This window comes from Marmota marmota, unplaced genomic scaffold, assembly GCF_001458135.2.
Source record: "Marmota marmota marmota unplaced genomic scaffold, marMar, whole genome shotgun sequence".
Classification (NCBI taxonomy): domain Eukaryota; kingdom Metazoa; phylum Chordata; class Mammalia; order Rodentia; family Sciuridae; genus Marmota; species Marmota marmota.
Window position 1 is genome coordinate 17,089,576 of NW_026000222.1, and position 22,518 is coordinate 17,112,093.

Sequence of the window (22,518 nt, forward strand, 5' to 3'; positions counted from 1 at the left end):
CAGGAGCCAGGTCAGACGGTGTCCGGCAGGATGCAAGGTCCATGTCAGAGGCCAAGGAGGGAATCGCACGCTTCCTGTAGGGCCCCGCCTAGACAGTGCTGGCTCCTGCCTGCCTAGGAGGCTGTGGAGAAGGCACAAGGGCCATAACCAGCTAGTACCTCATAGCCAATATCCTGAGCCCCAGGGCACCACTCTAGGAAGCCATCAAGAGTTGAATCTCAGGGCTCAAAGCTAAGAGGCCCAAGCCATACCCACTGACCTAGTATGCCTTCCGTTCTCCCAGTAACTCTCAATTAGTTCTAGGCTGTTTTTTTTTTTTTTTCCCCAGTTTTCCCATCTTTGTCTTTTTTTGGTGTGTGTGGTGCTGGGATTGAACCTTGTGCATGCGAAGCAAGTACTCTACCAACTGAGCTATATCCCCAGCCCCCATCTTAAATTTAAAGAAAGAACAGACCAATGAGTTTGCAGGCCCTCCTAGGGGTAAGGGTACTCTGTCATGCTGTGGCCTTTCCTTCCCGTTCTGCAATGGTCCCTGGGTGAGTGGTCCATGCCCACCCAGCTGCTATACTCATATCTTGTCCTAAAGAGAAGAAGGCTGGATTTCCAAGTGTGGGCACCAGGTCCTCCTAGGGGATGCAGAGAAGTGGGCGTCAGGCCCTGAATCCACAGCTGCCCCTGGAGAAGAGAAAGGAGAATCTCATGGCCTCTTATGCAAGCCTGTCTTTGGCATGGTCTGAACTTGGGTCTGTCCCAGCGGCGATTAGATCATGTTATGGCTGGCCGCCTCCTTTATAAATCAATTTTAGGAGCAAGGAGGCAGGAAAAGCTCAGGTCAGTGCGCATGGCCCAGAGTATTGCTTCTGCCACTTCCAAGGCAAGTATCTCAGGCTGGGTTGGGCACCCCCCAATACTTGGCTCAATGGGCCTTATGGTGGGGCCCTCTGGGCCCTGCAGAGTTATTGAACATCATCAGGGCTTTTGCCTCTTTCCCACCCTTCACATCCATGTCTTTCCTCCCCAGCGGCTTTTTTCCAGGACTGCATCTCAGAGCAGGATCTTGATGAGATGAACATCGAGATTATCCGCAATACACTCTACAAGGTATTGCTGCACATGAGCAGTGAAGGATTAACCTGTTGGTGGGTGGGGCTGTGGGTATGGTAGGATGGTGATTTATGTGAGGTTTTGGGAAGGACACAGCTGCACCAGACTCTTATCAGCTTGCTCTCTTGTTCCTGTGATGGGTGCAGAGCTGCATGGAACAGGCTCTCCATCCTGTGGTGCCTGCGGCAGGCTCAGATAAGATCAGCAGGAGTGGCTGGCACTCTACCACTTGGCCTGTTAGAGCTGGCTCCTGGACTGCTGGTCTCCCAGCATTTAGGAGGGTCACAGGCTACTACCCAGATCGTAGCCCTCAGACCTACCCCATCTCAGCTATTGCCAGCCAGGACAGGTGCTTGAACAAAGGCAGTGGTATGCTCGGTTATGGTAGTAGGAGGGGAGGTCTTTTTGAGCCTTTCAGGTTCCCAGACTAGAGTCATGCCACATCCCACCTTCTGCTTTCCACTAGGCTATGGCTGATTCTGGGGATAGAGGATGAACTGGGCCAGCACTGCCCTGGTCCAAAGAGATTAAGAGCTGGGGACCATTAGGGATATTTGGGACAGTCTGGGCTCTGGCTGTGATGAGGTACTGGGCTGTAGTGCCAAGACTCTTGATGGACTATAGTCAGGAACATGGATCAGCAGTGGGCAGTCCTTGAATTGGAGCTGGGGATGACCCTGGCCAAGGGACTTGCTGACCTAACCCTGAGAGAATGTGTCTGTCTAGTCTCCATGGTAAGGGTCCTCTCTTTCTCTGATTGGAACTGGCTGGATAACATTTGGCACAGCCTGAGTCCAAGTGCCCTAGTCTGCCGGAGGTCATGATGATACAGGGAAATGGTATACACAGAAGGAAAGCACAGAGCACAGACAGGTGGGAAGTGCAGACAGTGGGGAGGTGCTGGAGGAAGAGGCAGGCACAGGGTCAAGTCACCCAGGGCTTTGAATGCTAGGCCAAAAGTTTGAACTTTATCCCGTGCATAAGGTCAGCTAGCAAAGATTTCCAGCAGAGTAATGTACTCAGAGAGCCCTCTCTGGCTATAGTATGGAGAGCACATTAGAGATAGGAAGATCATCCACAACTTTCAAACTCAGGACTACTCTAGCAGTCAGTAGACATTATTGTTGTCATTTATAAAATCAGAAAACTGAAGGCTCAGCAAAGTAAGGTGGTTGTCTGAAGCCACACAGTAAGTCACTGGTAGTACCAGGGATCACACCTGGCTCAGCCTGTTTGCTAAAGTGAGGACTCTCATCCACCCTGTGAACAGGGAGGCCAGCCAGCCCAGGCAGCCAAGAGAGAGAGAGAACACATTCCTAGTGTGCCCGCCTACCCAGCTGGCCTGTTGCCGGTTCTTTGCCCTGAGACAGGATAAGGGGTGTGGCTGTCCCCCCAGCCTCACCCACACCCTCACTGGGCCTGACTGGTTCTAGCTGGAGTCACCTGCAAAGGCTGCCCAAGCATCAGCTCATAAACACTAACCTAACACTTTGGGCTCTGTGCCAGGACCTCCTGCTCGTCAGGCAATGTCCCAGCCCAATGACCACAGACGGGAGATTAGGTGGACCCTTAGCCGCCTGGCAGGTGGGAACTATAGGCAGCTGGTGCAGCAGCCATGGGCTGGCAGACTCCAGGAGACAGGGTGTGGGGGAGAGGTGACCTTGGTACCTGGGTCTTACCAGTTTCTTTAGCTACCCTACCCTTCAAAGGAGAGTCTAGGCCTATCCTACCAGCCTTCTCAACTCTGGGTTCAACCTCTCCAGGGATCGATACAGCTTGGCCAAGCAAATAGGTGGCAGCTGGGCATGGAGCCCAAGACCTGGCTGGTGGCTTCCCCCACAAATAGGAACTGTGGGCTCCACTGGAGTAGGCCTCAGGATTTCAGCACAACCAGCTAGACTGGCCACAGGGAAGGCCACAGGGGACTGACTTGTGGAGGGACTGAAAAGCAACACCAGGCTATGGTAGAGATTGGGAGCTGTCTTTATCCCCAGGCTGTCTGACTCCTGGCAATTCTCTGACCTGGATTCTACTCTTCTTCTGGGCTTCTTATTCCTGACCTGTTCCAGTCCTTTTTGTTTGTTTGTTTCTTCCCTCCTATGACCCTACTGGTCACCCTCAGGCGCTTCCCCAAGCCCAGCCTGTCCAGTGTTGCCAGCCAGATTAAGCCTGGGTCCTTATGGAGTTCTGGGTCTTGGATCGTTTCTCTTGGAATAGTGGAGCCTGGGGGTCCAAGTCCCTTCCGTAACTTAGCAGAATTGGATCTACCCTGTAAAGTCAGAGTCTCTGTGACCACGCCATAAAGATGGGACCCCAGGGCTGTGAGTGAAGAGTACCCATGCAAGAGAGCTACCCATGGGATCTGCAAGACTGTGGAGAGGTGTGGGAGAAGAAGCCTTTATAAGCTAGTATTGGGAGGGACTTGGGACCTGGGATGACCTGTCCTTTCCTTTTGCCCAACAGATCAAATTTGCCTGGGCAGGAAGTGCTTGTTCCCACCAGCAGCCTACATGCCCAGCCATTGCACTGGGAGGCTGACGTCTACATAGGCAATAACCATCCTTCAGCAGGAACTATACTGACAATTTGGTTCCTGCTTTGTGATGCTTAGGGGCTGGTGGGGTGGGGGCTGGTGTTCTGCAAGGTAGGATGCAGCAAGGGCCCAGGGATTCAGTTCAAGCCATCTCTTTGAACTCTCAGGAGTAACCTTTGCTCCATAGCCCATGGAAACCTTTCTGAGACTCAGGAAGAGGAGGTTTGGGAGATTTGGGGAAGGGGAAGGCAGAAGTGCAGGAAGAAGAGGGAGGTCCCTCTGAACCTGGCTTTCTGTGAGATGAGGGGGTGGGAGACATGCACCCTGAAGCAGACTGTTAGTCAGAAACTGTTCTGTCACTCCTGGGTAGAAGGCAGTGGGCTTCTCCTGCCTGCTGATTAACTGTTAGAATTGCTTGATATTTTAGGAGCTCTGCTCTAAAGTTTCCTGACCAATCCCTATCATGAAAGGGGCTGAGGAGGGGAGGAGGGAGCTGTGAGTAGGGGCCTAACAAGCACCCAGAGTCTCCCTGCTTGCATTGAGGAAGCTCCATGCTCTACACAGGCCTACTTGGAGTCCTTTTACAAGTTCTGCACTTTACTGGGCGGAACCACAGCTGATGCCATGTGCCCCATTCTGGAGGTGAGTGCCTGCCCACCCTCCTGCCTGCTGGTCCCCACTAGCCCTGGAGGAAGTTCTGCCAACTGACTGACTACATCTTCCTCTTCCTCCCTTTCTTTTTGTGTTTTTGCACTTGCCCTGAAGTTTGAAGCAGACCGCCGCGCCTTCATCATCACCATCAATTCTTTTGGCACAGAGCTATCCAAGGAGGACCGTGCCAAGCTCTTCCCGCACTGCGGGCGCCTCTACCCTGAGGGCTTGGCTCAGCTGGCTAGGGCTGATGACTATGAGCAGGTCAAGAACGTGGCCGATTACTACCCAGTGAGTACCCTGGCTGGGAGGATGATGGGTAGGCCTGTTAGCATCTCATACCCCTCCAGTACCCAGCAGCACTCTCATGCTTGTGCTTCCCCCCGACTCTTTGGCCAGGAATACAAACTGCTTTTCGAGGGTGCAGGCAGCAACCCTGGAGACAAGACCCTGGAGGACCGATTCTTCGAGCACGAGGTAAGCATGGGGCTCTTTCAGGTCCTGCCTGGCATAGGGAGGGGTTGGTGGCTTAAGCCTGAGTCTGGCCATGGCCATGTATACCACACCTGCCTTTGTCCTCAGGTGAAGCTGAACAAGTTGGCCTTCTTGAACCAGTTCCACTTTGGTGTCTTCTATGCTTTTGTGAAGCTCAAGGAGCAGGAGTGTCGCAACATTGTGTGGATTGCTGAGTGTATTGCCCAGCGCCACCGCGCCAAGATCGACAATTACATCCCTATCTTCTAGCATCCTGACCCAAGGCTCCTAAGTGCACTGTGTATATCTGTGTGTGCTGTGACAAAGCCCATGGCTCACCTGCCTGCCCTGGGGGCAGGTAGCACATTGTCCTAGGGGCTACCCAGCTTTATTGACTCCCTCTGGGACTGCTTTCAGGCCTGAAAAGGGGCTGGGCACCCCCCTCCTAACCAAGAATGGACCAAGACCCCCTCCAGAGCAATGAGGTCCTCTCAACCCTATGTTTACAGCTACTGACATGTCTGAGAAGCATGTAGTCACTTTCATGCCCCTTCCTAACCTGAGAACCTGTGGGAGCAGTGTGAGCCTGCTGTCTCCTCTGAGGGTCACTCCCATAGTCATGGAAAGGATAGAGTGTGTATATGTGTGTGTGTGTGTGTGTGTGTGTGTATGTGTCCCTGGGGCATGGAGGAAGTAGCTCTGCCCCTCTGAGACAATAAAACTGCCCTCTCTAAGTCCATTGTCTGCTGCCTCCCTCCATTGTCTGCTGCCTCCTTTGGACCCTGATATCTCTCCAAGACCCCCAACTTCCCTCAAAACCACACCCTTGCTCAGCCCACCACTGCAGTCAGCAGCCCAGATTCCTCAGGATCAGGGAAGTCCCTGGAGGATAGCCCCTTCTTCTGCCGGAAGTTCAAATTCAGAGATGGGCCTGGAGAGCTGGGTCTTGGCCCTGTTGGACCCACATGCCTCCCTAATTGCTTTACTGAGCCCTATAACTCTCTGCCATCATTATTCTCCTCAGTTCACTATGAGGAAACTCAGATCTAGGGATAAATTATTTGCCTGAGGTCAACAGAGGAGGTAGGGTGTGAACCACAGAATGTGCCAGGGGAGCCCAGTCAGGCCTGTGCCCAGAGCCCTGGCCCCCATGCTGAGCCCCAAGAGCTCCCCAGGCTGTTCCCAATCTGCTAGGCAGCCACACCCTATTACCCAGGCAACCAGTCACCTCCTCCAAACAGTACATCTCCCCCATTCTAGGAGAAATAAAATTTTGTCTTTATTTAAAAAGTAGCAATTGGGCAAGTTGGGTATGCAGTTCCTTATGGCTTGGGGAGAGAGGCTGGGCTTCCAATTCTTGAGTTGGTCAAGAGACAGTTGGAATTTAACCATGGATTTGCACCACTGAGGCATGGGTGCTGAGAAACAATCCTGGAGGGGTCCCTAATCACCCAGTCACTCCTTAATTTGCAGAGGTACTGTTTGTAGGGTCCTGTCAAAGGCTACAGCTAAATCGTGCACTAAACTCCCCATTCAACTGGGTTCTCCAAGCTGAAGGGTGGAACACTGTGCCCAAGAGGTGTCTTTGTAGGCTCATGAAGCATTAGAGAGGCCCAGAAGCTCACTGGAAAACCTCAGCCTTCTGGGCCTGGACTGGGCATCTGCAGTGGGTAGGGCTGGGGTGGTTTAGGCTAGGCTCTAGGATAGGCTTCGGGGGGGTCATAATAGCCAGGGAAGAGCCAAGGGCTCACAGAGCCTCCTATGCTGGAGCAGCTAGGCCTTATATACACAGAGCTCACCGAGCTGCCACCGGGGAAGGGTTTGGGTTGGGTTTTAGGGCCTGGGGTGTGTCCTGGCCAGGCCGCAGTGCTCTGGGAAGACAGGGATTAATGAAGAAGTTCTGCAGGAAGCGGCGCCGCAGGCCCTCTGGCAGGTAGTAGTGGATGAAGTACATGAGCCCCACGCCACGGCCTGGGTAATAGCGGCGGCGTGGCCGAGCTGCCAGCAGCGCGTCAGTGATGGCATCGACAACCGGGCTGAGGTCAGGTAGGGCCAGGCTCAACGAATGCAGAAACTGCCCATGCGAGTGTTCGATGTAGTCTTCACCGTAGGCTTGCAGCAGCTCTTGGGGCAGGTTGGCCAGTAGTAATTGCTTGCGCTGTTCCCATTGGCTCACATTTCTCACTGACTCTGGGGAGCAGGTAGCAAGGTCAGAGGGAGGCTGGCTAGGAAACCAAGGGCTAACAGTCTATTTAACCACGTTTCCTCTAGCCAAAGCCAAGTCCATTCCTCAGATCTGTCCCTGCTCCCATAAGACTATGCCCACCTGTTTTCCTGTACCAGACCCCATGCGTGCCCCATCCATAGCCCCGATCCTCACCTGTCTTGAAGCAGCCAGGCTGGATGACACTGACTTTGATCCCCCAGGGAAGCAGTTCACAGCTGAATGAGTCCATGAGCAGTGCCATGGCTGCCTTGGAGGTCCCATAGGCTGCCAAGCATGGATATGGCATGTCTCCTAGGGATAAAAGGGGCACAGTGAGGCAGCTCAGCCTTTGCCAGGGTTTCCCCAAATCCCTATCTGCCCTCCAGAGGGGGAGGGCTCTCACCTGCTGGGCTACCCACTGTCACAATGCGACCCTTTGAGTGGCGTAGGAGCGGCAGGAGGCCCTTGGTCAGCTCCAATGCACCAAAGAAATTCACCTCCATGCAGGTGCGGAATGTGGCCACTGGAGATAGCTCCACGTCGGCTACTATGTCGTTGAAGCCTGCATTGTTGACCAGGCCCCACAGGCCTGCAGACATGAAGGCAGGGAGAGAAGCCTCAGGTCAGTCCAGTAGCAAATTTTAAATCCCTGTCCCTTTCACACCCGCCCAGGCATGCCCTACCCTGTGGAGCAATGCCAACTGACCAGTGCTGGTGGTGTGAGCCCTGGTGAACTCCAGCGCACGTCTAATGTCTGCTGGCTTAGTCAGGTCCATCTGCAGCAGCCTTAGGCGAGGGGAACAGCAGGCACGCAGCTCTAGGGCGCCGGGGCTATTCAACTCCAACACGGTGGCCAGCACCGTGAAGCCCATGGCGTCCAGTTTCTTGGCCGTCTCCTTGCCAAAACCAGAGTCGCAGCCTGGCCAGGGCAGGGCAGCTAGTGAACTCTCTTGGTGACACAGTCCAGCCCCAAGACAACCCGAAGATCACTGGGGTCTGGGTGGGACCCAGGCTCTTAGACACTCAACTCAGTATTAGCTAACAGCCTGCTCTCCTTCCCTATATGCACTTCTGGTAGGCTTTGTCCTTCTGTGACAGCTATCATTTTCCTATCTCCTGACAGCTACCCCACCAAATGTGGCTTTTGTCCCTGACTTTACAGAAGAAACTGAGTCTTAGTAATGCTAATTTGCTTCCTGAAATTACGTAGCCAGCACAGAATAAGGTCAGGATTCTATCCCAGGTTGCCTGAGACCCTGTACCATCCCTGATGTCCTCCTGCTTGCTTGACGTTAAGCCTTAGCTCGCATGCAGTTACTGTACAGTTTCCCTTCCTACCTGACTCCCTACTCTGAGAACCTTGCCCTTCCTTCCTTTAACTGGAAATTGAAGCAGCATCCTCAATCATTTAGTCCCTTCTAGCTCACTGAATTCATCCTTTCCTTAAGTAGCCAGAGGGATTTTTCCAAAAATGATAATCACTCTGTGGCTGAAAACTTTCACAAGGCTCCCCAGAGTCCTCAAGATGAAGCCCAAGCTCTCTGGTATCATCCATCAGGCTCTGTCCAGCCTGAGACTCTCTCCAATACCAGTTTCAACTATTGTTTGAGGCTCTAGGTAAGCTGGAAACATATCCTCACCTCATCCTCGGTACCCTCCTGCAACCCTTGCAATTCCAATCATGACAACAGTTGGGTCATGATTTTCTGAACCCCAGAAAATATTTTCTGAACCCCAGACTATTTGCCCCCAGAAAGGGAACCAAGGTAGATTGAGAACAGACTTGCATTTGAATCCCTTCCCAATCCCACAGAATATGACTGGACATCAGTTACCACTGTTGGAGGCTTAATTTCTTCTGGTTGGTATACAAAGAGAAGAGCCACCAGGTAGGGCCAGTGAGGGGGTCTGTGGGTACCCGATAACCCCCTGCTTCTTGATTCTGATTCTGGCTCTGTGGGTAGCTAGTAAGGGGAGGGGGAGGGCCAAGGAAGGAGAAGGCCCTCTGGACATCCCCCCTTGTTGTCCTGCTGAGCAGAAAAGCTGCAAAGCAGTTCTGCTTGTCCTGAACACTCAGTACCCCTCATTTCATCCCTACCCCCTCTGCTGAGGCAGAGAACAAAGCTGGGCTGGGGGCTGCAAGTTGGGCTTTGTGCAGTTGGGCGCCCACCAACTCATGCTGGGGAGTCCTTCAAAGGCAAGTCTAGCTGGGGGAGGAGAGAGGAAAGGGGGAGGGGAAAAGAGAGTTTTTTGGGGGGGATCATCCCTGCATACATTTTCCTCAGCTCCCTCCCAAAGCAGACAGGCCCTCCATAGGAAAACTAAACCCTCCCAGAACCTCAGCGATGGAGTCCCAACATAGTCACCTATATTTTACACACCTTCTTACCAGCATACATTACACTGGGTAACTTTTAGTACCTCCAATCTGCCTGGATGTTCACACACAGGCTTACCCCTGTCACCCATTAGCACATGAGTTTGCATATAGGCACCCAGCCCAAACCCCAAACCCATAGCAGAACTAATGAAGTAGTTTTTGGCAAGCAGTGAGGAGTGGGTGGCAGTACTGGCAGGCATAAGATACAGTGCTCTTAGGTAGGGCAGGACCTGGTCACTTAAGTGTCTTGTAGCCTGATCTTGACTGAGGAAATGCCAGATGTGAAGGCACTGGGAAGGCAGGAAATCAGTGCTATAGGAGGTGGAAGTTTTGAACCAGGGATGGAGGGAATCCAGGTCTCAGAGGGCAGTCCTTCTCTCACCTCTCTCAGCCATAAGGCTAGGAGAATCCACAGCAGCATCATAAAAACCTGAGGTCAATCTCAGGAAAGACTGCCCAGTAGGGCCTCTAATACCTGCAGATGGCCTGGGTCCTGTTGAGGCAGCTCACAAACTAGAAGGCAGGAGGAGATCTGCCCGGTCCCTGAGGGCAGAGCCTATAACTTAGTTCCTGCTTCATGCTAGGAGGATCTGATGGCTTTCTTTCCTCAAACCCCTGAAACTTGGGTCCCCTGAATCTTCACACTACACCCCGAATTGGGTCTCTACCATTTGGCCTGAGCTCTACTCCATTTCTACCTCTGCTAAAGCCCAAAACCCTCTAACCAGTTTCCATCGCTCCCCACCTCAGCATAGTCTAGCTTCTTACCTGCTATCCAAGGCCTCTTCCAAGGAAATCTCACGTCCCATAACATCCCTGTAGCCAGACTGGTTATTGACTGTCCCCTACCCAGGTCATACTTATTCTTGCCTTAAACCTTTGTCCCACACCCTTTCTCTGACCCAGACACATTTCATATTTCACCATTCTCCCTGCGTCCTCTGAGACCCAGCTCAAAGATTTCCTCCAGAGTTCTCCCAGTCCCATTTATCATGCAGGACCCCTAATGGGTCTCTGAGAAGCCAGTTTGCTAGGTGTCCTCAGGACAGGCCCAATGCAAGAGCCCAGAGTACCTGTCCACAGCCTTGTTGGTTAAGGGAGAAAGTAGGTTGTTCCTGTCCCCATACAATGGGCCAGGGCCCCCAGGCCTTTCTCCCCATCTCCACTTGTGGTTGAGCACCTCCTTTTCCTTCCCTTGCTCAAGTGATGGATTTATTCCCCACTCCAGACCAAGAAAATTCAGTCAGGCTGCCAGAGGCACCTGAGCCTTGTTCTCCAGGACCTCTTTGGGCATTGAGGACCAGGCAGGATGGAGGGGAGATGCGGGGTGCAGACTCTTGCTATCTCAGAAGGTTGCCGGTAGGTGGTTAGACCTAAGAGGCAGCTGAATGCCCAGTTTTTCCTCAGGGTGACCTCAAGATTTTCTGAACTTCAAGGATTCCAGTCAGTGCAGTTTCCTTCTAAGCTCCTTCCTCTGCCCCCAGGGAACAGAACATGCGACAACGTCCCACACGGAGATACCAGGCAGAGTTCAATGGATGACTGACTCTCCTCCAACTTGTGTCTTCTGAAGTCCCTCAGAGCTCTATTCCCTGCTACACGACTGTTTTTTCACAGGGGCACACAGCATAAACTCCCCAAACTCCAGAAGGTTCCCCTTTTTTCAGTCACGGTTTCCTTTGAGCACCTGCCTACTCCCTAGCTCACTTTCTTTCCAACACTCCCTGGAGCGGCAGGTAGTTTCCCAGACTTGGGGAGGTGCTCAGCGCTTTCTACTTGGCTTGATCCCTAACACCCAAGGGAAGGGGAACTCTCTCTCCTGGGCTGGGGAGCCCGCCTTGGCCATGCCCATGGGGAACCCTCTAGGTGTGCGGTCCCGCCCTCTAGCCTGGATTCCCCGCGCTCCGCGCACTCACCGGTGATGAGCACCGCGCGAGTGGCCACCGGCAGGCGCAGCGGNCCCCATCCCCCCCGCCCACCCTTCCCTCCCTCTCCGCCAGATCCGCTTTCGAAGAAGCCAGAACAAAGTCCTAAGTTGCTGCGCGAGGAGGAGACTTTTGCCGAGGGCTGAGCTGAGTAAAGGGCCCTTGGGCCCAGCTCCTGTGCCCTGCATCCTCTCACCCCTGAGACCCATGAACGCACCCAGGGCCGTGAGCCGCCGCGCCCAGGTGAGCACATCCTGCTCACACTTGCTCGGGACACCTGAGGACAAACACAAACTCCATTCAGGCTCTCCACATTGATAGTACCGCCGTAGTCTGGCGGAATTCAGCGGCGAACCAGTCCGCCCTCGCCTGGCCACCGCCTGCCACACCCGCATCAGCACACCGTGTGCGGCCGAAGGTCCCAGGCATGCATGCCCTAACACATGAGTAGCTTGCGGTCACAAAATCCTCCTGGGGCCGGGGCTGAGGGAAAAGAGGTGACCTTCCCTCCTTCCTTCTTCCATCCAGGACCAACTCTGGGGATGCACAAACGCCACCTCATGCCACTCAAGTACATGTGTTTGGGGGGTGGGGGTGGGTGGAGGACCAGAGGAAGCTTCCAGGTCTTACCTGTGCTCCTCTTCTCCCTCCCCCTGCAAGAGCCAAGTCAATGGGAACACCCCCAGAGTCAGTGAGTGCAGCCTCTAGGGCAGGGTGGTCCCTGCCCTTCTCCCTTGAATCCCCAGGAGATAAAATAAGTGGTGTGTGGGTGCATATCCATGCCTGTGTGTATGAAGGTCCTCGTTTGTGTGTGGCCTGGTGCCCCCCCCCGCCCACCCCTGTGTCTGGCACCCTGTGCCTAGCTTCATGCCAAAGCTCTGCCAGGGACTGGGAGTTGGTGCCAGTACCTGGGTGCCAGGCCTTTTGCTGAGGAGAGAAGGTGCAAGCCACTGCAGAGGGGGTCCTTGTCTCCCTGTGAGCCTCCAGGCCTTGTCCAGTGCCTCCTGCTGTTCTCTATAGGTCCTGGGAGAAGGTTATAGACTCCTTATCACAGCTCCTAACCCTGTTGCTCATTGTCTCTCTCTCTCCTGCGCCCAGGCTCTGTGCCAGGATTCTATGAAAATGCCCCCTCCAAAGCCTTCTCTGCACCCAGACTTGGCTCCTAGTGGGCCAGGGAGATCACAGGGAGGGGCTGGGGGCCAGGCCAAGGGAAGAAGCTCTGTGTGGAGGACCCATCTCTGCCCAGAGCCACTCCTCTTCCTCTACCTTTCCCTCCTTCTGGAAGTATGGATGACAGACTAGACCTGCCCTAGGAGGCAGGAGTTTCCTGGGGAGGGTGTGTACGCCTGACCTTGGGTACATTTACCTTGTGTGCCTGTGTTTGTATGTACTTATGTCTTTGGGGCTCCATGGCTTCTCTGTACCATGTGGTTGTGTGGTTCCCTAAGCCATGATCCTTCCTCTCTCTCTCTCTCTCTCTCTCTCTCTCTATGTGTGTGTGTGTGTGTGTGTGTGTGTGAGAGAGAGAGAGAAAGAGAGAGAGAGAGAGAGAGATATTAAGAGACAGATAGAGAGAGATATGTGTGTTTCTGGTAACTTCCTCTTCTCAAGTCTGGGTCATCCTGCTTCTGGAAACTCAGAGAAATATACTTTATCCAAATCCACTGACTCTTACTGCCCTGTATGCATAGCCCAGGCTCAGAGGTATATACCCATCTTGGCCTGGCTTCCTGCTCTGAGCTGTAGAATGTGCATTGGTCAGAACCCCCCACCCCTCCCAGTTCTAGCCACCCCACTGAGAATCTGACTATAGTTTCTTCAGCCTCAGACCATTAAGGCCTTCCACTTGGGAATCAGAGAAGGAGATAGAGGGGGTATCTTGGGGAGTTTTCAAGGTGAAGGCCACATAGATAGTGCCAGTGCTTGCCAGAACAAAAATGGAAGGGTTGGGGGATGGAGGCAGATAAGAAAGGTGAAGGTGAGACTGAGAAGCAGGGTCCTACCTTGTCCCTTGAAGGAATCATGAAGGACTTTGATTCATCAGAAAGACCACGATGGGGAGAGACTGGCTTGGCCTTTGGATATGGAGTATAGGATCGCTAAGATAGGAAGGGGGTATTTTCAGTTCAGCTTCTAGGACACTGTGCCACCTCAGGTGGAACCAATAGCCTTGTGAGATCTCAGTTGCAGACTAGATTATCTGCCACATTATTATACACCTTCCTAATTCATTTCCTTCTTAGACCAGGAGGCCATTCTTCCTCCTTCCCAAGATCTGTGCTTCAACCTTCTGTGGCCTCCTTGGCCACTGACCCCTTCCCCTCATCAGGTGGAGGTGTTCTAGAAGTAGAGGGTGATTCAGGCAGTCATAACTGGGAGGGGCTGGCCCAGCCCTGTCTGAGGCTGGTGCCAGGTCGTGCCTGCCTAGGGGCAGACAACCAGCCTCTGCCAGAACCAGGAGTCTGGGATGGTTGGGGCCTCCCTGGAAGAGAATGGAAGGGGGGCAGAGGGCAGGAACCCTCACAGATAAGGTGAGGCCTGGGAGGAAAGAGGAATGAAGGGCAACCAGAAGGAAGGAGCCCCTGGAGCCACCCCGCCCCAAGTCCTCAGCTCACATCTTCCTTAGTCTTTTGTCCTAACTTCCCAACCTGTCAGAAACTGCTTAACCCTTAGCATGCCCCAGGATCTGGAGGACTCAGGGTCCAGGGCAGACTGGCTGGCTCTGGTCTACTCTGGCAGAGTCCAGCAGCTCACTGGCACCATCTGCTGGCCCATTGAGAGGGTACAGCTGTGAAGGGATAAAGGCAATGAGCCCTGGATTTGAGGATGAAGGAACAGAAGTCCCTAGTTGGGGGTGCCAAGCGGCAGTCTCCAAGAGTGTTCATACTAGATTCTCTATCCTGGGTTCTTGGAGCCAGGCACTCATTTATCACCTCGTCCTTCCTCTGTGGTCCAGCTCAGAGGCAACAGAATCCCAAGGAGCCTGCCCTGCATTCTGCTCACATCTGACATAATGACAAAGGGGCTCCTCTTCCTGCCAATGGCCAGACCTTGCACGTGCTCTAGACCCCATCATGCCCCCTCCTGAAGGACAGCAAATTTATTTATTTAGTTAGTTTTTCCAGTACTGAGGGTCAATCCCAAGGGTCCTTTACCACTGAGCTATATCCCTAACCCTTTTTATTTTTTGAGACAATCTCACTAAATTGCCCAGACTGGCTTTGAACTTACCATTCTCCTGCCTCAGCCTCCTGGGCTTCTGGGATTACAGGTCTGCACCACCACATCTGACAACAAATTTTTATTGACTTCCTAATGGGTTCGGGCCCTGTGCTGGGCAAATGGGACAGGGTGTCTTGCTGAAGACAAGAACAATAAACAACTGGCTGTATCCCAGCAGCAACTCTGGCTCTGGCCTCTCCTGTTGGTAACCTCAATCCTAGAGTCCTTTCCTCAGGCATTGTTCTCACATGGTCTCCTTCTTTTCTCAACCACATTTCTCTAAAGTTGTCAATAATCACTTTCTCCACTTTCCCCTCCCCCTTTGCAGCCCAGGGTCAGCTCCCCATCCTGACCTCACAGATGTCACCATTAAATGACCTTCTAGTCACCAAATCCCATAGACCCATCTCTGCCTTCTAACTTGGCCTCCTTGAAGCCTTTGCCCTGCTGGCCTCTTTTGATGGCCTCAAGCCCTGTCTCCCCTGCACAGCCACTGCTGCTGGTTTCCTCCTACCTCTCTGCCTCTCCTTGCGCCTCCTTCACCAGGTTGTCCTCCTCATGGTGAGCCTCTGGCTGTGGAGATCTCATGCTCTTCCTGCCCTGCCCTGCGCACATCTTGCTTGCATGCTGGCCACACTTTCGGCTCTCCAACCAAGATCTCCTTTCTGCCCTAAATGCCTCCCTTGGACACACATAGGCCCCTTGCTCTCAGCATGTCCAAAATTGGTCTCATCATCTTTCTGAGTCCTGGGAGCCACCTCCTCCCCACCACCTTCCCCACCTTCATTCCGTGTGTTGACTTCCAAACCTCTCACTCTATCCCGAGTCCTGGGTTAAGTGCAAAGGCCTTACAATAGTACTTTATAATAGGTCTCATTGTCACCATTTTACATGCAAGGGAAGGAAGGCAACTTGGTTGTTAAAATTAATTCCAAAACTTGTTTCTTTACAATTTCCATCAGAGGCTTCCAGAGACTTAGAAAATCACTCAAGATCTTGGACTCAACACTGGATCCGCCTGAACATCCAAACTCAGGTGTACCTGAACTCAAAGTCTGTGCTCTTGAGAACTGTTAGTGTGGAGCTATGTTTGCCACATGCATGGCCTCTTAGACTTCATTCTAAGGGCAAAGGAGAGCTTGGGATGATCTTCAGCAAGACACCCTGTCCCATTTGGCCAGAATTTGGGGAAAGCGGGAAGAGTGGAGGCCAGAAGTCTTATTACTACATCCAGATGAGGGACAGGAACCAAGGTCTCATTTAGAAACAGCCCAAGGTGTTCACATACATGCCAGGGCTGAGGCCAGAGGGAACTGGATGCTTGTGGATTCCAGCACTTCATACATGTGGCTTGGGAACCCTGGAGGTTGCCAACTTACCTCCGAATGCCCTAGGTGTGAACTGAAACCCCCCATTTTTTAGAGGTATCCCATCTAGGCTGAGCACCTCGAAATCAGGCCCTTTATTACCCAGAAGACAGTAAGACACAAGAAGCGAGGAGTGTCATTTGGGTTTTTAAACTGTGTCTGGCACCTCTGAATTCTTTTCCTGTCCCCAGGATTAAAGGCAGATGTTTGGAGATTAGGGTCCTCGGAGGTGGGAAACAGTTCAGTTCGTGCTCTGCAGTGTTTTCTGGACCAGCCTCAGGGGAAAAGCAAGCCCCAGCTGAGAACACTTAGGGGAAGTACTTGGCTAACTCTGGGTGTGATCTGTCTTGGATCCTCCAGTTGAGATTTTGAGGATTAATAATCCTCTTTCACATTTATTGTGTGTTTGCTGCATGCCAGAAATTTGTGGTCAGCTTGCTTGTACTTTATTTATTTTCCTTATACACATCATACCTCTGAAGCAGGTACTTTCATTAGCTTCTTCCCAAACATAGGACATAGACTCAGAGAAGTTAAATGCCATGCCCTAGGTCACCCAGCCATCCAAATCCTATTCTCCTAACCATCAGGCCACACTGCCCCTGGCCTGATGGCATTATTTAGTGAATGGCACCCAGGTGAAAGACTGTCAACCTTCCTTTATTTGCTTCTGGATTAGAAACATGTCTCAGGCTGCGAATGTGGCTCAAGCGGAAGCGTGCTTGCCTGGCATGCGTGCAGTCCGGGTTCGATCCTCGGCACCACATACCAACAAAGATGTTGTGTCCGCCGAAAACTAAAAAATAAATATTAAAAAATTCTCTCTCTCTCTCTCAAAAAAAAATGAAAAATTTAAAAAAAATACTTAAAAAAAAAAAAAAGAAACATGTCTCTTCAAGGCAGAATTAAGGCAACTTGGTTGTTAAAATTAATTCCAAAACTTGCTTTTTTACAGCTTCCATCAACCCTGATTCAGGCCTTTTCTTGGCAGAACAACTGCAAAAGATACAAAAATTAGTTTCTGTTGGACGCCTGGTGTCATTTATTTGCATATACATAATTCAGCCCCACCCCTGGTGGCTAATACCCCCCCAGGGGAAGCTGAAGCTGTTTTCTGATTGCTGGTGGGGAGGCTTGTGTGTGTTGTTTTTTAAAAATAAACTGAAACCAGATGGATGGGGTTTTGTTCACAGCCTTGCCTCCAATTTTCTCCAGCGAATTCCTTGAAAAGGCAACCACCTATGAACGGTGCCTGTGCTCCGGAGGTCCTTCACCACTGGTATGCAAATAGCCAGTGGGGTTGGTATTTCTAAAAGAGAAAACAAAAGGGAGAAGAGAAGAACTCTGTGGCCCAGGGACTTTCCAGAATGCAGGTCATCTCCAGGTAGAGCCCCAATTTTAGTTCTGCCCTCACTCTCTTTCCCCCTCCCTTGAGTTTAGGGTAGGCTAAGGGGGCAGGAGTCTTAGACTAAGACTGAGACAAAATCACCTGGACCGACCCCCATGTACACCCCATTTTTGGCACTAAACGTTGCCATGAGATTCCAGATTTCTGGATGGGTTGATTTTTAGCCTCAGGAGTTATCTCCCCCCAAAGGGACCCATAACCAGTCATACTTCCATCCTGGAAAGGGCAGACACTCAAAGTGATTATTAAAATATTTTTAACCAATGGCCAATTCCAGAGCTTTGTAATGCCCAGGAGCCCCCCATTAAGCGATTCTTTGTTCAGGAGGAACAGGCAAATGTGTGCCCATTGGTCCCTGTGCCAGGGGGTTAGCATTTTTCTCTGGAAAGTGAATTGGGCATTGTCATAGTGAGGTAGGACCTAATCCCCAGGCAGGGGAGAACACTTCCCAACCCTGACCTTCATTCCTAGCTCAGAACACTGTTCTTTTGGATTCTGAGTTTTGTTTTTTTTTTTTTCTTTTTCCTTTCAGATAATTGTGTCAGGTTACATAAGGTTTTGAGATATGAACACTCAAAGAAAATTCCTCTGGGAGCAGGTCTGAGAGGCTCCAGGCGCAGAAAGTGCTTTAAAGTGTTCAAAGAAAAATTCAGGTGTCTCAGCCCTCCACAATTTCTGAAGTAAATGAGAGTAGCCAACAACTTTGCATGCATATACTGTTTCCCATAGAAATGAACAAGCAAAAAGATAGATTTCATGTTGAAAGAAAATCCCCCACTCTGGGAGCCCTGCAGAGCCCAGTAGAGGTCATTTTCAGAGTGGGCAGCTTGAACAAGGCTGGTAGAAATGGAAATCCTTAGCAATCCTGGACCTCTCTGTCTCTCTTTTCCTTTCTGCATCTTAGGTAACATATGTGGTAAATACAAACCTTCAGTTTTCTAAGAAACATAAAATAAAAACTGGATTACTTGCAGAAAAGCCTTAAACTCTTGGTTCCTAGGACTCTGAGGGCACATTTTCCACACACCATGATTTTTATTTCATTTGCCTTAGAGGAGTGGCCCTCCGGCAGCTCTGTTGCATAAGGTGCTGCTGATTCCAAACACCTTGTCCCTAACTGGAGACATACAGTAGGTTTTATCTAGGTCTGAGAAGAGTTCTGGAAGGGTGACATCGTGTTCCAAGTCACACTGGTTATAGTCAACAGGAGAGCTTGCCAGAGGCTTCTCACCAAGGAAGCAGAGGGAATATTTTAAATACCAAACAGCACTTTTTGCTTAAAGCACAAAGTGGTCATAAAAACCACTTAACAAGGGAAAATTAATGGAAGGAAGATGTCTTGAATGTAGGGGGGCGGGGAAGCTTTACAAAGGACATGGAAAGAATAGATTTTACTATGTTGAAGGGATAGTAATATAGGAGAGTCTTTTTTTTTTTTTTTTTTTCCTTTCTGTGCTAGGGTTGGAACCCAAGGCCTCACATACACTCTCACTGAGTTACATCTCCAGTTCAGAAAAGTAATTCTTTTTGGTACTGGGATAGAACCCAGTGGCTCTCTACCTCTGAGCTATACCCCCAGCCTTTTAAAAAAATTATTTATTTATTTTTTTAGATAGGGTCTCACTAAAGTTGCTGAAGCTGGCTTTGAACTTGACATTCTCTTGCCTAGTCTCCTAAATGGCTGGAATTAACAGGTGTGTGTTACTACTCTTAGCTCCAAGAAAGTCAATTTTACACAAAAATAATTCAACAAGTGACTATTTACTTTACCAAAGACTTCACAGAAGAATTCTTATAAGGTATACTGTCCTTTCATTTATTCATTCCTTCTGTCCTTCAACATGCATTCACTGAGTGCTTACTGTGTTCAAAAAGAATTTATTGAGTGCTTTTTTAGGAAAGCAGTAGTGAGTAAGACAAATATTTTCCCTCCCCCATGGTACCTCTTGCTGACTGGCAGAACAGCCCTGAATCAGATCATTGTACTGTGGAGAAGCCACTGACAGAAGGAACTAGAAAGGAGAATCTCTTGATCTGTGGGAGTGAGAGCCTCTTCTATTCTGGGGTCAGAGAAAGCATTCCTGGAGGAAGCAATGTTTCAGGTAGTGTGAGCACCAAGTGCAGGTTCTGCTGGCTCAGGCTCAGGGTAGGATGAGCCAGCTCACCTAGGAGTCTCCTCTGGCAGTTCCCAGAGTCATGACAGCCAGCTTGGGATGAAGGGAACCCAGTTCTTCCAGGAAAGGAAGGGCAACCAGAGAGGTCACAGAGATCAGCTAGAGTGAGGAGGCAGGCAAAGTTGTGGTGGCTTTGATTCTAATTTCATGGTATACGGGAGTATCTTGCTGGGCATGGTGGGCCCATGCTTATAATCCCAGCTATCTGAGAGGCAGAGGCAGTAGGAGTATCACAAATTTGAGGCCAACCTCTTCGACCTAGTGAGACCCTATCTCCAAAAAGAGAAAGATCTGGGGATGTAGCTCGGTAGTATAGTGTCCCTGGGGAGCAGGGAGAGCGGGGGGTTGTAAACAGGAAGTAAAATAATTAGCCTTGCTTTATTTTCAAGACCACCATAGGCTGTGAAAAGAATGCACTGGTGGGAGGGGGATAGGAGCAAAGAGCCCCCAGTGGTTGCAGGGAGACTGTTGTGCTGACCAGGGCAACAGATGCTGGTGGCCTTATGGAGAAGCCAAGTGATTCATCTAGGGCCCATTGAAGAGGAAGGACACTGTGACCCAGACAAAGCAGACCCAGAGAGCAAGAGCTCTGGTTACCCACCTCCCACTGAGGCTAATTTGATAATTAAATTTAATTGCATTCATTGATGAAAGGGATAGCATCAGTGAATAGACAGGGAAGATTCAGATTATACACCAATGACTACTCCTTCTTCATGTGCTTCATCTGTATGGTCAATTTTCATTATAATGCTGTGTAGCAGCTATTGGTACCCCCACTTTACATACAAGCAAATTGAGATTTAGAGAGGTTGGGAGATTTGTCTAAGGTCACCACCTGGTTGGTGACTGTCAGAGCTGGGATTCAAATAGGTAATCGCTGATCTGCCCTGGGACAGGTGACAAGTCCCAGGAATCCTGCCAGTACACTAACTTTGATTGAGAACCTATTCCTGGCTCAGGCCCAGGGTAGGATGAGCCAGCTCTGCCTGCCCAGGAGTCTTCTCTGGTAGTTCCCAGGAGTCTTGTAAGCCAGCTCTCAATCTTCTCATTTGCGTGCATTCAAGCCATAAAAACACAGTTGGCCTTTATCTCCAGTGCTGGGGCTTGTCTACTCTGGGCAGACCTGTCCTGCTAGTTAGAGGCAACAGCTCTGGGCAGGAACAAGCCCAAGGGACTGACTTCTGTACCAGAAGAATGTGTTTCGTGTTTTCATAGAAATTGGCCCCCCAGGGTAGTGAGGAGAGAAGTTGGGACAACACTCCCAGCAAAGGGAAGCCTGTGGGAAAAGGCCTGAGGGTAAAGCAAACACTGCTGGTTCAGTAGCTGAGGTCATCACTGAGGACAGAGGTGGGCTATGACCACGGAGGACAGAAACTGTCTGAGCAAGGCCTGGGAAGCCATGTTCCAGCATTTCCAGTGATCCTAAAGGCAAAGGGAGCCCTGGAGGTATAAAAAAGGACTAACTAACGGGGTGATGTTTCTGCATTAGGAAGAGTTCTGTGATACCCACCTACCTGGGAGCAGGCAGCCTGGGGAGTGTCAGCTTCTGGACTGGAGATCTCATGATGATGATAAAATAAGAGAGAACATGATGGAGCTCTCAGTGCCTTTAGATAGCAGACTTGGGGGGAAAGGATCCTTTTCTGAGAGACTGGCTTGCCATCACCCAGAGGGACATGGAGGGAATCTAAGCTGTCACTTGTTTTTTTGTTTGTTTGTTTCAAATGAAAATAACTGTAATTTGTTATATGTAGGTTCACTTACTTCTATTTGAAACTCACTGTAGCCAGGAGTGGTGGTGCACATCTGTCATCCCAATTACTTGGGAGGCTGAGGCAGGGGGATTGCAAATTCAGAGCCAGCCTCAGCAACTTAGTAAAACCCTGTCTCAAAATAAAATTTAAAAATGGGGCTGGGACCAGCTATCATCAATAGATGAATAGATAAAGAAAATGTAGTGGGGTTTTATGCAGCCATAAAGAAGAATGAAATTATGGCATTTGCAGGTAAATGGAAGGAACTGGAGAACATCATGCTAAGTAAAATAAGCCAAACTCCGAAAATCAAGGGTAGAAAGTTTTGTCTCATACGCAGATGCTAGAGCAAAATAAAGGAAAATAGTGACAGGGGAGGGTGTTCAGATATCATAGGGAAGCTCAGTTGAGTAGAAGAAGATTGAGAGGGAGGGAGGAGGGGGGAAGAAAGACAGGAAAGGAATGAATTCAACAAAATTATGCTATGTGTATATATAAATATGCCACAGCAAATTCTGCCTTTATATATATATATATATATATATATATATATATATATATAAATAAAACACTGGTCGAAAATAAACTATTAAGTAAACAAGTGAAAGAAAGACCAGTAGAGTATAGAAAGGAGAATAGGGAGAGGGAGGAGGAGATAGAGAGGAATGGGGGGAAGATGGAAATGGAATAAATCAAATTTCTTATATGTATGATTTTTTCAAAACAAATCCAGCTATTATGTATAACTATAATACACTAATAAAACAAACAAACAAATAAATAAATAAGAATGGGATTGAGGATGTAGTGGAGTGCCCCTGGGTTCAATTCCCAGTACTACAAATCAAACTCGCTGTATTTGTTTCCCCTTGCTGCTGTAACCAATTACCACAAACATAATGCCTTAAAACAATACAAATGTGTTTTTGTTGTTGTTGTTTGTTTGTTTTTTGTTTTTTTGGTACCAGGGATTGAACTCAGGGACGCTTAACCATTGAGCCATATTCCCAGCCCCTTTTTGTATTTTATTTAGAGACAGGGTTTCACTGAATTGCTTAGAGCCTCATTAATTGCTGAGGCTGTCTTTGAATTCATGATCTTCCTGCCTCAGCCTCCTGAGCTGCTGAGATTACAGTCATGGAACACCATGCTTGGTTCAAATGTATTATCTTATGCTTCTGGAAGTCAGAACTTTGGAATGGGTCTTACTGAGCTAAAAAGCCAATGTGACAGCAGGTTGTTTCCTTCTGGGGGATATAGGGAAGCCCATTTCCATGCCTTTCCCAGCATCTAGAACCACCTGCATTCCTTGGCTCA

At 50.3% G+C, this 22,518-nt stretch overlaps 2 protein-coding genes across 2 annotated transcripts in view; one reads left to right on the plus strand and one right to left on the minus strand.

Moving 5' to 3' along the window:
* Atp6v0d1 (ATPase H+ transporting V0 subunit d1) overlaps positions 1–5,496 on the plus strand; it is a 38,574-nt gene extending 33,078 nt beyond the window's left edge. The window contains exons 4-8 of the mRNA XM_015496210.2: positions 1,022–1,101; positions 4,202–4,279; positions 4,403–4,579; positions 4,688–4,765; positions 4,871–5,496. Of these exons, the coding sequence (XP_015351696.1) occupies positions 1,022–1,101; positions 4,202–4,279; positions 4,403–4,579; positions 4,688–4,765; positions 4,871–5,032 (575 nt within the window). The 3' untranslated portion in view covers positions 5,033–5,496. The remainder of the gene's footprint in view (positions 1–1,021; positions 1,102–4,201; positions 4,280–4,402; positions 4,580–4,687; positions 4,766–4,870) is intronic.
* A 523-nt stretch (positions 5,497–6,019) lies between these two features.
* Positions 6,020–11,312, minus strand: Hsd11b2 (hydroxysteroid 11-beta dehydrogenase 2). The gene is made up of 5 exons (XM_015496211.2): positions 11,265–11,312; positions 7,675–7,887; positions 7,372–7,557; positions 7,143–7,280; positions 6,020–6,952 (listed from the first exon to the last, which is right to left on the minus strand). Exons 2-5 carry the CDS (start codon positions 7,838–7,840, stop codon positions 6,558–6,560), a joined length of 885 nt encoding a protein of 294 aa, XP_015351697.2. The 5' UTR covers positions 7,841–7,887; positions 11,265–11,312; the 3' UTR covers positions 6,020–6,557.
* Between the last annotated feature and the right edge of the window lie 11,206 nt (positions 11,313–22,518).

Excerpts from the sequence above, each read along its gene's own strand:
- Hsd11b2 (XM_015496211.2), bottom strand. The coding sequence starts at position 7,840 with ATGGGCTTCACGGTGCTGGCCACCGTGTTGGAGTTGAATAGCCCCGGC. Across the intron at positions 7,558-7,674 it reads GGCTCACACCACCAGCACTG|GCCTGTGGGGCCTGGTCAAC; the intron begins GTCAGTTGGCAT and ends TCATGTCTGCAG. Across the intron at positions 6,953-7,142 it reads GCCTGGCTGCTTCAAGACAG|AGTCAGTGAGAAATGTGAGC; the intron begins GTGAGGATCGGG and ends CCTGCTCCCCAG.